The sequence below is a fragment of the Ranitomeya imitator genome, chromosome 6, assembly GCF_032444005.1.
Source record: "Ranitomeya imitator isolate aRanImi1 chromosome 6, aRanImi1.pri, whole genome shotgun sequence".
In the NCBI taxonomy this organism is placed as follows: domain Eukaryota; kingdom Metazoa; phylum Chordata; class Amphibia; order Anura; family Dendrobatidae; genus Ranitomeya; species Ranitomeya imitator.
The window spans coordinates 448,612,774-448,627,472 of record NC_091287.1 but is presented as its reverse complement, the minus strand read 5'-3'; the positions used below and the strand labels follow the sequence as shown (position 1 = coordinate 448,627,472).

Sequence of the window (14,699 nt, the reverse complement as noted above, 5' to 3'; positions counted from 1 at the left end):
AATGCCGGTTACACAACGTAAAATGTGCCAAAGTGGAATGCTCTAAACACCTGTGAAGTCAGCTCGTCAAAGATTTGCTGGGTGACATGATATCTTTAGAAATGGTAAGTCAGGATCACTGATCGGGATGCTTTCTCTATAATATAATTGCTAATTAAATTAAGGTTTTAATTTAAACCGGTTATGAGCGAAGGGAAAAAAAAAATTCACATTGGTCTAAATCTCTAGATTTTAATTCCATAACGATAACCGTTACCTAATCACATGGTGCAAGATTATTTATAGGAAATCTGTCAGGTCATTTTTGCATACCATAATAATAGTATCCTGAAATAGAGCTTGGGCAGCCCTTTCAGGATATGTAATTTTTATTGCTGTATGTTTTGCCCCGTTGTGTTGATGTAAGCGCCAGAAAATGCATAGTCACACGCTGGCAAGTCAAGTGTATGTTCATACAAAATGAATATTCACCCCTTCCCCCACCCATAATCCTTCGCACCCCTCTGCAGCGGTGTCAGTGATTACAGTCAGACTGCCGTAGTACTCGGCCGAGATCACATTGTGATCCCTTTTAGGCTACGTTCACATTAGCGTTACGCTAATGTGCGTCGCTGTTGCGTCGGCGACGCAGCGGCGACGCGCCCCTATGTTTAACATAGGGGACGCGTGCGTGTTTTTGTTAGCGTTTTTCGACATGCGCGTCGTTTTCGACGCTAGCGTCGGACGCACGAAAATGCAACAAGTTGCATTTTTCGTGCGTCCGATTTTCGTCAAAAAACGACGCACGCGTCGCAAAACGCAGCGTTTTTGCGCACGTTTTTGGTGCGTCGCGCGTTGCGTCGCCGACGCACCGGCGCGCAACGCTAATGTGAACGTAGCCTAAGAGGTTGTTCTGTTTTTACTGATGTACCATCGTTACGATATGAAAACCCTATCAGATCAGTGGAGGTCTGACAACTGACACCCACTGATCAGACGTTTCCAGTTCCAGCGGCAGATAGGTGTGAACAGTATGCGGAGCTGGAACGAAAACTCCACTGCTCTATGCACTGTTAATTGACTCCCATCTATATCATACGTCTGGAAAACCATTTTTATAATTTTATTCATGCCAGTACAATTATCTTCAGTCAGTAATACGTGTATGGTAACGCAAAAATACAAAATGTACCATTTATGCATCAAAGTTTAGGCCAAAAATAAATAAAAAAAACTGAAGATTCAGCTTTTGGGTTATAGATGAATGGGTATTATTACCTAAGGCTATATGCACTTTAGGTTTTTGCCACACGTTTGTGGCTCCATCTGAAGCCTTGAAAAACTGGATTTCGTCAGAACCTCTGATGGAGACAGTCACCATGATGAGATGGACCGAGTACCTTTCTGCTCCCTTTGGCCTTCGTTTCAGCAGTGTTGGTCTTTTTCAGGGTGACATAAAAGCATGGTAGACACTCATAGTGAATGGCTGGGTGAGAGGTTTCAGCCGAATCATGTTTTTCAGGGTTTTAGAAGGAAGAGCCACAAATGTATGGCTTGAACTTGATGTAAAACCAGCCTAAGACATTTAGGTCTTCCCATAGAAGTGACTGTAGAAAGCAGCCCACTTGAAGGAATACCTTTCTATTCATTCTTATTATGGCATGAGGATTAGGGGACCCCTACTGGACATATGTACAAGCAGTCCTCCCTATGGGACTATCGGATATGTATGGCACGCCCAGTCAATATTTCACAATTGTCAGTGGTGGGAATCTCTTTTAAAAACATCTTTTTGCCCTTTAATTCACTTTGAAGAGTCATTGTGGAGACCCTCTACTGTCCAATACTACACCGGAGCTGAAAACTGATTTAGCTACACCAATGAATCAGTGCTCTAATTAGTAACCCAGGAGTCAGCACAGGAAATACTACTCGATATGCAAAGGAGGGATTATGTGCCCCCTTGGTGTGGCCATGAGCGCTCAGTGAACCTTTCTGCCCTTCCATTAGCATGTTTCTCCTCCTCCTCATATGACTGACAGCGCTCACTTGGCCAGAGAAAAAGCTTGATGCACTGATACACCAGTGAGTGCAACAAGCTGCAGCAGCAGAGATGAGAAACTGGGTGCCGGTTCCTGCAGTAATACGGTGTGCGCCCATGTGATTTTCCTTTTCAGGCATCGCGCAGTGCAGCCAGGTGTCAATCTACATGGGGCATGGAGGGGTGTAATAATGCACCGAGCACTTATGGTCATGCCAAAGAGGCAACGAACACCCGCATATGACACAAATGGCTTTTTATGCACATCAAACACAATGTTTATTACACCAAAGGTGTGGGGTTGTTTTTTTTCTTCTTTTTTTAAGGGGCTAGTTTGACCATGTGGTTGGTATAAATTAAAACAGATTACCTCCTCCAATAGCCAATGTTGCACAGATTCTGGATCTTCTCTGGGGGCGTTTGCTTTTTACGCCCTTTATGGCATGGGCATGTTTTGATTAGCCAGAATTATAGAGGAAAAAACGCAAATCAAAACACAGAAGTTCAGTGGCACACACCCAGACTGTTAGAAGGAAAATTTGCATCTTTATTATTTACTACCGGGAAGCATGACATTGGACCGGAGAAGCAAGAAAAAAAAACAACAAAAATAACAGTATCCCATCAAATGACAGAAGCAAAAAAATAAATAAATAAATGGAAAAAAAAAAAAAAAATTATATATGTGTGTGTGTGTGTGTGTGTGTGTGTGTGTATACATACATACACACACACACAGACACTTGCAGGGTATTTATTGCTATGTTTTACCCACAGACAAGCCGGTTGTCTAAGATCCTGCGCTGAGAATCCACTACTGTGTGTGAGATGCCTCTGATTATATCAACCTATCTATAACAAAATGGACAGTCCTCCAGAACTGTGAGTGCAGGGACTCTCCAAGCTCTAGTAAATAAAAATGTACGGTAACATTCCAAGCAGGCGACTTTCACAGTGAATTATATAATGGGCTTTCTACAGCAAACAACTCTTACATTTTAAGTAACACACAGCTTATAAAGCAATGTGCGATTTTGATTATGTCAAAAGGTTTGATAGAAACTGTATAAAAAGATCTATTTAGTTCTAACACAAAGCCAAATTAATAGTAGGGGGCTTTCTACCTATAAGCTTAGCATGAGAGAACTTAGGGTGAATATACAGTCAGGGCATAACTATATTAGGTACAAGGGTTGCAGTTGCATCTGCCTAGTGGGGACCGAAAGGTACCTGTCCCAAATAGTTTGTAGCCTGTTGGGGATTTTGATTTGAGGCCAGTAAGTTTCAATCCACATCACTGTCTGCAGGACCTTAAGAGATATAGTTTGTGAGTAGTGTTTTCTGATTTATGGATCATAAGAGACATATTACACAACTCTGTTGCATTTTGTACTTCCTAGAACTGAAAAAGATTACCAATGTATAAAACAGAGAAGTTATCTGAGGAAGTGAAATTGGACATTAATCTCTTCCTCTCTTATAACTAAAAGGGAAAAGAATGTCATGTGTGTATCTTATGGCTCGCTCATATGAGCAAATAAATCGGACGAGTGCAATCTGATAAAAACAAAAGCGGATGTTAAAAACGCATTGCATATGCATGTCAGATTGTACTTGCATGAAACTTATCCTACTTTTCTGGATCAACATCGGACTGAATTTTTAGATTCTAATGTGACTGCAGCCCAACTCTTCCATATAATCCAGATAATGTGTGCAAACTGTAAAGCGCTGCGGAATATGTTAGCGCTATATAAAAATAAAGATTATTATATGCAGTGTAACAATATTGTGTATGCTATAAAACACGTGTTTGCTCAATAAAATTCCCCTAAAAACTAAATAACCCATAGCTTTTATGTCACTATTTGTTATAATGTTATGCAACCGTTTCATCAACAGCAGATCAACCATGTTTTCCAATTAACAAGTAAAATGAGTGAAGTGCAGCATTACTTGGGAAAGCCACCCGACATCCATGTGGATGATATAGTGGAGAAAAAAAACCAAATAGGACATTGCTCAAAAAGAACAAATAAAAAGAAAAAACTAAAATGGAAAAGGAAAAAATAAATCTTTGAGATTGTTAGTTTTTTACTTTATGGGAGAGGTCTCCAAACGTTTGCACCTTGCGAGCCATATTCAACAGATTATATACACACAGAAAAATATCTTGAAATTACAGACAAATATCTTTATTTTGCTGCTAAATATTTCTATGTGAAGTCTTACACGCCGCAATTATACCATTTAAATTGGCAGTGCTATGCATTAGTATGGGTCTACACAATGGTGTTTTTGGCCATAACTCAGGGCTCCTCTCAAGATCTTACCTCTCCACCATTGATGAAATCCAATACGAAAAACAGTTTATCTGAGGTCTGGAATGAGTAATGGAGACACACCAAAAAAGGATGCTGGACATTTTTTAGCAGCACGTTTCGCTCAGCCATAATGTGCTTTTGCTACAAAAAATAAAAATATGTATAGATCTTAAATGCAAAGGATACATCATGTTTCTATTAAATCATTAATCCTAACAGTGTATTACGGTAAATTAGATTTAGACTTATTTCCTAGTTTATGAAATGTTTAATGTAGAGCTGGTATTGCAGGTAATTCTTAGGTTTGTGTGCGGCTCGGACCCTCAGTGATTTCTTGGTGTATGACCCATTTCTTAGGCAATAAATGCGGTCTAGTTCTGAATTTCTCCACACAATAGCACACAGCCAGTAAAATAGGAGTCCAACAACTACAAGTTGGTTTATTGCTGTATGTTCTATACATTGGTTTGCAAATTATAGGAAACTAGTGGGAAATCTAACTGTAGGATTTGGATCCACAGTTCAGATTCGATACAACCTAATTCTGTACTTTAACACCACACACCTCTTTCTTGTTCAGAATAACTTTCTTCTGTAAAATCTTTACAGCATAATATTTCCCGTCAAGTTTCCCTCTTGTAAGGACGACCTAGAAAAAGAAAGTAAAAAAATAAAAAAAAAATCATGTATTATCCCCCTGAAGAATGGTAAACTACTAGTTAAAGTACATTCACAAGAAGCATGACAGTATTGGAAGAATCCAAATTGGTATAGGAGTCAGAAGCCCAAATCTGACACTTGGATTTCTGCCGCAGATCCACATGCAGATCAGCACCATTTAATACGATTAATTTATGTGTGGCCACCTGACAGATTCTGCATCAATGAGTGACAAAACCTTCAGAACTGTTTCCACTGAAAACAATGGGACACAGTCTGTGGGTAGTTTTCACAGAGATTTTTTGAGCAGATTACTTGTGAAAAACCGCCTTACCCTTGAAACCGTATTGGTGCCAAAGCAAGACTCATATTATTCATTACTTGCTTAGGCCAAGTTTACACTGGGTGTTTTTGCTGCATTTATGCACATTTTCAGCTGTGTTTTACAGTACCAGCAAAGCCCATGAGATTTCAGAAATCTCATGCACATTTTTTTTTTTTTTATCATTGATATTTTGTGCTATGCATGTTTTTTTGGACATGGAGCATGTCACGTTCAGTGTTTTTTACCCATTGGCTTGAATAGGTGATGATAAAACACTGAAAAAATGCACACAAAAAAACGCAGGTGTCAGCTTTTGCTGTATTTTTTGTGCCAAATCCTGATTCTATGGAATATGACCTTTTTTCCCCACAACTAAGCTTTATCAGCATGCTCAAAAGATAAAACTGCAGCAAGAGCGCATAAAAAAAGCTGCAAAAAAAAAAAAAAAAAAAAAAAAAAGCTTATTTCCTTTGCTTCCTTCCTGCCAAGAGATCAGGTTTTGCTGCAGAAAAATATAGTTCTTACCGATAACGGTATTTCTCTGAGCCCATGACGGCACCACGGAGAGAGGGGATCCGCCCACCAAGGACAGGAAACCTACGGATAAAAAGGCGGTACCACTCTCCTGCATCAGTTGTTTTACATAGAGAACGATGGGAGACTACTAAAACATTTGTAAATTTTAACTGTTTATCATAACGAGATACCGCGTGTTTAAAGACTATAAATAGACTATGGCACTAATTTGATGTGCGCACCCATAAGTGAAGGGAGGGAATGTACGGGTGCCGTCATGGGCTCAGAGAAATACCGTTATCGGTAAGAACTATATTTTTCTCTGATCGCCCATGACGGCACCACGGAGAGAATTGCATAGATAGTACATTCAGGGAGGGACCACCGCCTCCAGAACCCTTTTACCGAAAGTAAGGTCTGAAGAGGAGATTAGGTCCAATCTATAGTGCCTATAGAATGTGGATGGTGAAGACCAGGTAGCAGCTCTACATATCTGGTCTATGGAAGCTCCGGCTTTCTCCGCCCAGGAAGTTGCCACTGCCCTTGTTGAGTGAGCCTTAACCTCCCCGGGAACGGTCATCCCACTTGCCGAGTATGAGAGACTGATGGCGTCCGTGATTCATCTTGCTATGGTGGCTTTGGATGCTTTTTTCCCCTTCCGGGGACCCTGGAAACACACAAACAGAGAGGGATCCTCCCTACTCTCTCTAGTGGCTTCTATGTAATGTAAGAGACACCTTTTTACATCTAGTGTATGTAATGTTTGTTCCTCCTTATTTTTAGGGTTGGGACAGAAGGAGGGGAGAGATATCTCTTGGGACCTGTGAAATTTTGAAGCCACTTTCGGTAGATATGCTGGGTCTATTTTTAAAATGACTCTATCCTCTAGAAATTGTGTGTAGGGAGGATTAGCTGAGAGAGCCTGTAAGTCGCTAACCCTACGGGCAGAAGTGAGGGCGACTAACAGAGCAGTTTTTAGAGATAAATTTTTCAGTGAAGCTTCGCGTAATGGTTCAAATGGAGTACTAGTCAGGGCTTTAAGGACCAAGTTTAAGTCCCATTGAGGAACAACTTTTACTGGAAGAGGCCTCGATCTTCCTGCTGCCCTGATAAATCTAGAGACCCATCTGTTTGAAGCCAAGTCAAAATTGAATAGGGCTCCCAAAGCTGCCACATGAACTTTTAGGGTACTAGTGGCCAACCCCATCTCCAACCCATTTTGTAGGAATTCTAGTATGGAAGTAAGGGGAATTTCTTTCCCTATTCTTACACCTGAAGAAGACAGAAATTTTTTCCATACCTTGCCGTATTGTTTTGTTGTAACCGGCTTCCTACTTTGTAACAGGGTTGAGATTAGCCCCGGAGAGAACCCTCTGCTCTCTAATAATTTCCTTTCAAGAGCCAAGCTGTCAAGTGCAAGTTCTTGACTCGAGGGTGACAGACTGGGCCCTGCGACAATAGATCCTGAAGGTCTGGTAATACCCAAGGGTCGGATATTGACATCTTCCTCATCCATGAGAACCAAGGTCTCTTCGGCCAGAACGGGGCAATTAGGATGACCAGCGCCCCGTCCTCCCGAATCTTCCTCAGCACTGCTGGAATCAGAATAAGAGGAGGGAAGGCATAGACAAGATGGTGACCCCAAGATATCAGGAAAGCGTCCACCGCTACTGGGTTCCCCAGAGGAGATAGGGAGCAAAAGGAGGCTACTTTTTTGTTTAGATGGCTCGCAAAGAGATCTATTTTGGGAACACCCCATCTTTCTGTGATCTGGGTGAATATTGACCGATTTAGTTCCCATTCCCCCTGTTTTAGGCTGGACCGGCTGAGGAAGTCTGCTTTGTAATAGTCTACTCCCTTTATGTGTAGGCTTGTTAGGGATAAGAGATTGCTCTCGGCTATTTGCAGGATTGAGTCGGTCACTTCCATTAGATTTTTGGAACGGGTACCCCCCTGGTGATTTAGGTAAGATACTACCACCCGGTTGTCCGACATTACTCTTACATGGTGAGAGTGAAGGACCCCCAAGAATTCTTGAAGGCCAAATTTTACTGCAAGGAGTTCCTTCATGTTGGAGGATTTGTTTACCAGAGATGGAGACCAAATGCCCTGGGCTACTAGGTCGCCCAGATGGGCCCCCCACCCTGAAGGGCTTGCGTCTGTAGTCAGGACTTTCGAGACCTGAATTACCCATGGGACTCCCTGGGAAAGATTTTCTTGCGATTTCCACCATGTTAGAGAGTGATTGGTGCGAGGAGATAGAGTCAACTGCCCGTCTAAATGCCCTCCTAGATGGATTTGCTCCGATAATATCTGCCATTGAAGGACTCTCGAATGTAATTGGGCCCACTGGACCGCTGGAATACAAGAGGTCATGGAGCCTAAGAGGGACATGGCCTGACGGAGTGTTATGGAGGGGAGAGATTGGGTTCTTGATACTAAACTTTTTAGTTTTTGTATCTTGTTCTCTGGGAGCCGACACTCCATCTTTTTGGAGTCTAGAGTGAGACCTATGTACTCCTGGACCTGAGAAGGCATTAGTCTGGACTTCCCTACGTTTATTAGCCAGCCCAATTCCTTTAAAGAATGCATCACTATTGCCAGTTGATCCTCGCAATGTTGCGGGGAGGAGCCTATCACCAAGAAATCGTCCAGATATGGAACGATTAGGGTATTTTCTTCCCTGAGGTGAGCCATTACCTCTGCTATCAGCTTTGTGAAAACCCTCGGGGCTATGGCAAGGCCAAATGGTAGAGCTGAAAATTGGAAGTGATTTAGGACTCCCCTGATGTGAACTGCCATCCTGAGGAACCTCTGGTGATCCTTGTGTATTGGGACGTGATAATATGCCTCCTTTAGGTCCAGGACCACCATGAAGCATTGGGGAAACAACATTTTGATAGATGATTTTATCGTTTCCATCTTGAATGCTTGAACGTCCAAGTAATCGTTTAGTTTTTTTAGATTTATAATGGTCCTGAAGGAACCGTCTGGTTTCTTCCTCAGGAATAGAGGGGAATAGTACCCTTGCCCTCTTTCTTGTGGGGGAACCTCCAGGAGTACTCCCTTTTTTACTAGCCCGATGACCTCGTTTTCCAGTGCCAGCTGTTCTTCTGCCGAAGATCTTATAGATGTCATCGTAAAAGAGGGACGGGGCCATTTTTTGAATGTCAGCCTCAGACCTGATTCTATGATGTTTAGAATCCATTGACTGGAGGTAATCTTTTTCCAGGCTGGGAGAAAGAGAGATAATCTCCCTCCCACCTGGGGCGAACCTTCATTGAGAAGGCTTCTTGGTATCGCTGGGGTTTTTGTTAAAGATGAACCCCTTGTTCTTGTTCCTCTTATCCTCCCACTTTCCCTGGCCTCTCCCAGGGTTCTTACGGAAAAACCTCTTGTTCCGAAAGGGCTTCCGGTAAGAGGGGAGACCTAGAGAGGGAAAGGACTTTTTCTTGTCCCCTGCTTTTTCCAAGATATCATCTAATGTGGAACCGAACAAAAACTCCCCTTCGCAGGGGATAGTACACAATTTTGTTTTTGTTTGTAGATCGCCAGGCCAATTCTTAAGCCAGAGGGCACGCCTGGCCGCATTAGCAAATACTGCCGACCTGGCAGCTAATCTTATAGAGTCTGCCGAGGCGTCAGCCAGAAAGGCCGCAGCTCCCCTTATTACGGGTAATGTCTTCAGCATCAAGTCTCGGGAAGTTTTCCCCTTTAATTGACCCTCTAGTTGATTCAACCAGATCATTAGGGAGCGAGATGTGCATGCTGCTGCCACTGCCGGTTTCAGGCCTCCTCCCGCTGACTCCCAAGAGCCCTTGAGGAAGGCATCCGCCTTCTTGTCCATAGGGTCTTTTAGGACCCCCATGTCCTCGAACGGGAGAGCGAATTTCTTTGATGCTTTCGCTATTGCTACATCTAATTTGGGGGCTTTTTCCCAAAAGGAGCAGGATTCATCCTCAAAGGGGTATTTCCTTTTGGGAGTTAGGAGAGTCTTTTTCATGGGTTTTTTTCCATTCCTTTTTGATTAGCGCTGCAATTGTTTCATTAAGCGGAAAAGCTCTCCTCTTTTTTTGTTCTAAGCCCCCAAACATAATGTCTTGTGCTGATTTTTTAGGGTGGGAGTCTACTAACCCCATAGTACTCCTCACTGCCTTTATGAGGCCATCAGTGTCCTCTAATGGGAAACAATTGTGACCTCCTGAGGAAGAAGTGGATGACGAAGACGCGGAGGAGGAGTCGGAGGATACCGAACTCGCACTATCGCTGTCAGATTTAGAGACTGGGGACGGGGACCTGTGCCTGGTCCTTCTCCGTTTTTTTCCCCTTTTAAGGGATTTAAAGGTGTCTTCCACCTGCTCTTTAATCAGGTTTTTAAGATCTGTTGCAAACCCGGGCAGGCTTTCTGATACCGTCTGCTGTATGCAGGAATTACATAGCTGCTTCTCCCAGGCGAGTGGAAGATCCTCTTTACAGATGGCACAGACCTTGTGCTTGGTTTTACCTACGCTTTTCCTTCCCTAAAAGAGACAAATAATAATCTTACTGTCTCTAACTTTCACGAAGATCAACTTACCACCTCCAGGACCCATAAATACCGGTTGGGAATTCTCAGCCTCTGGCTTTTTCCCCGACGCCGTGCTGGACTCCTTGCTGTGTTGAGACCTTTGGCGTTCTTTGCTGGTGTCCTGGTAACCTTTCTGCTGCCGCCTTTTTTGCTGCTGCGGCGATGCTATAGGTGGAGGTGATTCAGGCAAGGGAGATGCCGGGTCGCTCATACTGCTGCTGCTGGTCTGCGCAAAACAACACTTGCTACGCTGGCGCTGACACGACTGCTCCTGAGGCTCCTGCCAATATACTGCAGAGCCACTGGGGGGAAGTAAATCCTCCCATTTAAACTTTCCCGCTGCTCCTCTTTTTTTTTTTTTTTTACTTCCCGGCGCCTGCGCAGTAGCGCCCGGCCGGCACGAGGAGCGCTGAAACGCTGGCGCCTGCGCAGACGCTCCTGCGTCTTGTAGAACGCCTAAGCGTCATGTCGGGATCCCAGCTACGGCGAGGAGCGCCGACGCCTGCGCAGTCGCTTCCGCGGCGCCCCGGCGTCTCGCGAGACCAGCGCAGTTCCGGGCATGCGCCGACTTTCCAAGATGGCGCCCGGAGTACAGATATGGCGCTGCTGACCGGCACCCCCGGTCCTATGCAGACCCCTATTGCGCGGCTCTGCAAGCCCGATGGCGTTGCAGTGTGCAGGCTGACGCGAGCTAGGGGAGGGCCACGCCGCACCTCCCGCAACCACAGAGGGACCCCCCTGGATGTTGCCGCTGCTGCATCTTACCTGAGGAGGTGACCGCGAACTCCTTGTCACCTCCTCCACGCACCCTTGAGGCCCACTAGCCCCCAGCGGTGGTGCCTCGGGTCACCACCCCAGCCGAGGCAGAGGGACCCCAGCTGCCTGAATCGGACTGGTTGGCCCCGGAATTCCAACGCTGACTGGTAAGTCCGTAGGTCTCCCATCAAGGACAGGAAACCAACTGATGCAGGAGAGTGGTACCGCCTTTTTATCCGTAGGTTTCCTGTCCTTGGTGGGCGGATCCCCTCTCTCCGTGGTGCCGTCATGGGCGATCAGAGAAAAAAACGCTGAAAAAATGCCTAGTGTGAACTTACCCTTAAAGTGGTTGTACTGTATATGTTAAGAAAAACTTCCAATATCAGTCACACCTTTCCACAGGTCGAGCGTGACATTCTAATTTAGCCACACTCACTTCAGTGGGTCTGATCTGCATTACAACACCCAACTCACGGAAAGAAGTGATGCAGGTTTTTTTTTTCCCTTCATCTTTGCTAATCAGCCACACCAAAGAAAATAAGGACACACCTACTAACATCTGCTCACAGTAGCAATACAATGCAGGATGCTGACAGCCCCCACATGATAAAGGCAAAGGCAGTACAGCTGCAAAATGCTGATGAACAACTAGCAGATCCACAAATTTTTGACAGAACCGGACAAAAATCTAAAAAGAAAATCACCAGAGTCTGCTTAAAAAAAAGCATGTTCTATTTTGGTTAACTTGATATGTTTATTTGGGAATTTCATTTGTCTTTTCCGTTTTAGATGTCAGCGAGTTTGGTCAGTGTGTCAGATTTTCCCATCAGAGTTTGGCCCAAGATTCAGCAGTTTTTCGGATGAGGAAAAAAGAAAAGATTCCCCAGCTTCTTCTATCTCATCAATCCATGAAAGACTGACTGTACAAGAATGAAATCCGAGCAGTCAGATTTTTTTTCACCGGCCCATAGGCATTGCTGATTTTGATCAGAAACTGATCAATATCTGACATCTCTCAGCGATTTTGTGAAGACCACTTGGTCCACAAAAAAAAAAATTAATACATCAGATACGTGAGCAGCCCCATAGAATAAGTAAAAGTGCTATCCACGAAAAATACAGAGAAGTTGTACATCTAAATGAGACCTTATAAACAGGTCAGTTTTTGTCTAAAGGAGCTGTCACATTGGGTTCTGTGTTCCCGTCAGGGCATACGTCCGACTGCCTACCCCTCATAAGGTAACTTTCCAAAAAGGATATGCAGATGAGTCCAATAGACTGTAAATGCTCATGTTCTCTCTGCTGTGCACTTTTTTGGAGAGTGTACGCCTACAGGAGGCGAATACTCAGAAGCAGTCTACTGTGTCTGAGTGTCCGCCTCCTGTAGGCATACACTCCCAAAAATGGGGCACGTCAGAGATCAAGCTCGCTCTGCTGTCACCATTACAGTCTATGGCCCTGTCAGCGCATGCATCCAAATGCCATTTTGCGGGGTAATTTGGATGTGTGCCCCAACGGGGACAGAGAATGCAATGCGAAAGCACCCTGATTGATGCAAGCAGGTAGACTGGGGTTACTCGGGTTTCTGGTTGGTATCCGTTTGGAATAAAAAGTTTTGAATGATGCACTAAAAACAACAACTTCAATCTAGGTGGACTTTAACAATTAATGGGGTAGCAAACCAATCAGTTTTTGGCATGAATTCTGTTTTAATTTTAGGAACAGACAAACAGAACATCATGTGAACTCATCCTTAGAAGTGCAGACTAACCGCTCTGGTGAGGAGAATGGTGCTCTGACCATTAGTGATATATACTATATTGGCTTGCAAATATATATTTTAAATTGTTGGGGTTATGTTACAGTCTTTTCGAAATCCTGTGTCTGAGGTGGTCTGCAGGTGGTCAATGCCCCCACATAAATTCCTTTTTGACTGTCCCATAATGTGAATGCTAAGCAAAAAGCCATACTTGTTTCAAAGCATACATTTTTTTAGATTATGCAATACATTAATGTAGTGGGTTTTTTTTTTGCATTAAACCCCTTTACAACATGTATACTTATCTGCAGACAAGAATCTCACCTTGCCAAAGCTTCCTTTCCCGATCAGTCTGAGGTATTCGAAGTCTGAAGGCTTGGCGCTGTTATGGGAGAGAACATTACACAATCAGCACTTTCTTTTATTAGAAACAGAAGGAAAACACTGCATGCTCCATTTGTCCTATATTTTGTCCCATTTTATCTTGGCTGTGTATAAATTCACTAACTATGCATTTTCCAACCACATCAGAGATGGAAGTTTGATCCCAGTACCTATTACTCGCTCACGAAAACAATATTTTCAAATTAATTCCATTTGTTCTCATCTTTTACACTAAACTTCAGCTTGTTTAACCCTTCCAACATCTGAAACACAAGTCTAAGTAACAGAAAACTTCCTGACAAGAGGCCGAAATATTTAGCAGGACTCCCAGTCCAGATGTATGTGATGCAATGGTGTCCTGCTGGTACATTGTGTAAACATGCAGATGGGGGTTACATCACCGAGTCGCTCACAACCGGTCAGCTAAATGTTCACACCATTTGGAAATCAGACTTTATCTGTCCACCCATCCCACAGACCTTTTTACAAGTCCCATCTGTATTAAATGTTACTCGAAAAACAAAAATACACAATTTCTAATATGCTGACAAGCATAGCTGCACTTCAGGGGAAGTACATACAGAAATGTACCGATAGAATAAAGATTAATTATTTTATAACTTTTTTTCCCCCCCCCCATTCGGGATAGAACTTTGTAAGGGTACGTTCACACACGCAAGTTTTCAGTCTGAGCGCTATCCATGAAAAAAAATAGCATCACACAGACAGCTCTAGGGCCAACTGGGCTGTTCAGAAGAACATTTTGTTTTTTTCCCACAGATGAATATGCTCTGGAAATGGCATCAGGCACTAGTATATACCGTATATTGTTTCCTATGGGTGAAAAATAGGGATTTTTGTGTTACTCACCGTAAAATCCTTTTCTCCGAGACGCTCATTGGGGGACACAGGACTGTGGGTGCATGCTACTGCTGCCAGGAGGCTGACACTAAGTAAGCATAAAAAAAGTTTAGCTCCTCCTCCGCTGTATACACCTTGACACTGGCCGCAGGTGAACCCAGTTTGGTGCAAAAGCAGTACGAGAACAAAAAATAAATCCGCATTAATACCGAAACAACATGTCTAGAAACAACCCCACCGACTGATAAAGTCAAGGGAAAACAGAAAAGAGTCATCTGGCCAACAGGGAGGGAGCTGTGTTCCCCAATGAGCGTCTCGGAGAAAAGGATTTTACGGTGAGTAACACAAAAATCCCTATTTCTCCTTCGCCTCATTGGGGGACACAGGACTGTGGGATATCCTAAAGCAGTCCCTGGGTGGGAAATTAACTCACCGGTATAGCATCCAGGCATCTGCTGGCTATAAGTGCGCTACTGCTGCCTGAAGAATCCTTCTACCCAGACTTTCATCTGCAGAAGTCTGACTGT

At 43.7% G+C, this 14,699-nt stretch overlaps 1 protein-coding gene across 1 annotated transcript in view; it reads right to left on the bottom strand.

The window, feature by feature from the left end:
- SGK3 (serum/glucocorticoid regulated kinase family member 3) overlaps positions 1 to 14,699 on the bottom strand; it is a 120,397-nt gene that overhangs the window by 13,537 nt on the left and 92,161 nt on the right. Inside the window, exons 8-10 of the mRNA XM_069731430.1 lie at positions 13,252 to 13,309; positions 4,910 to 4,993; positions 4,354 to 4,485 (exon numbers count right to left, since the gene is read on the bottom strand). Of these exons, the coding sequence (XP_069587531.1) occupies positions 4,354 to 4,485; positions 4,910 to 4,993; positions 13,252 to 13,309 (274 nt within the window). The remainder of the gene's footprint in view (positions 1 to 4,353; positions 4,486 to 4,909; positions 4,994 to 13,251; positions 13,310 to 14,699) is intronic.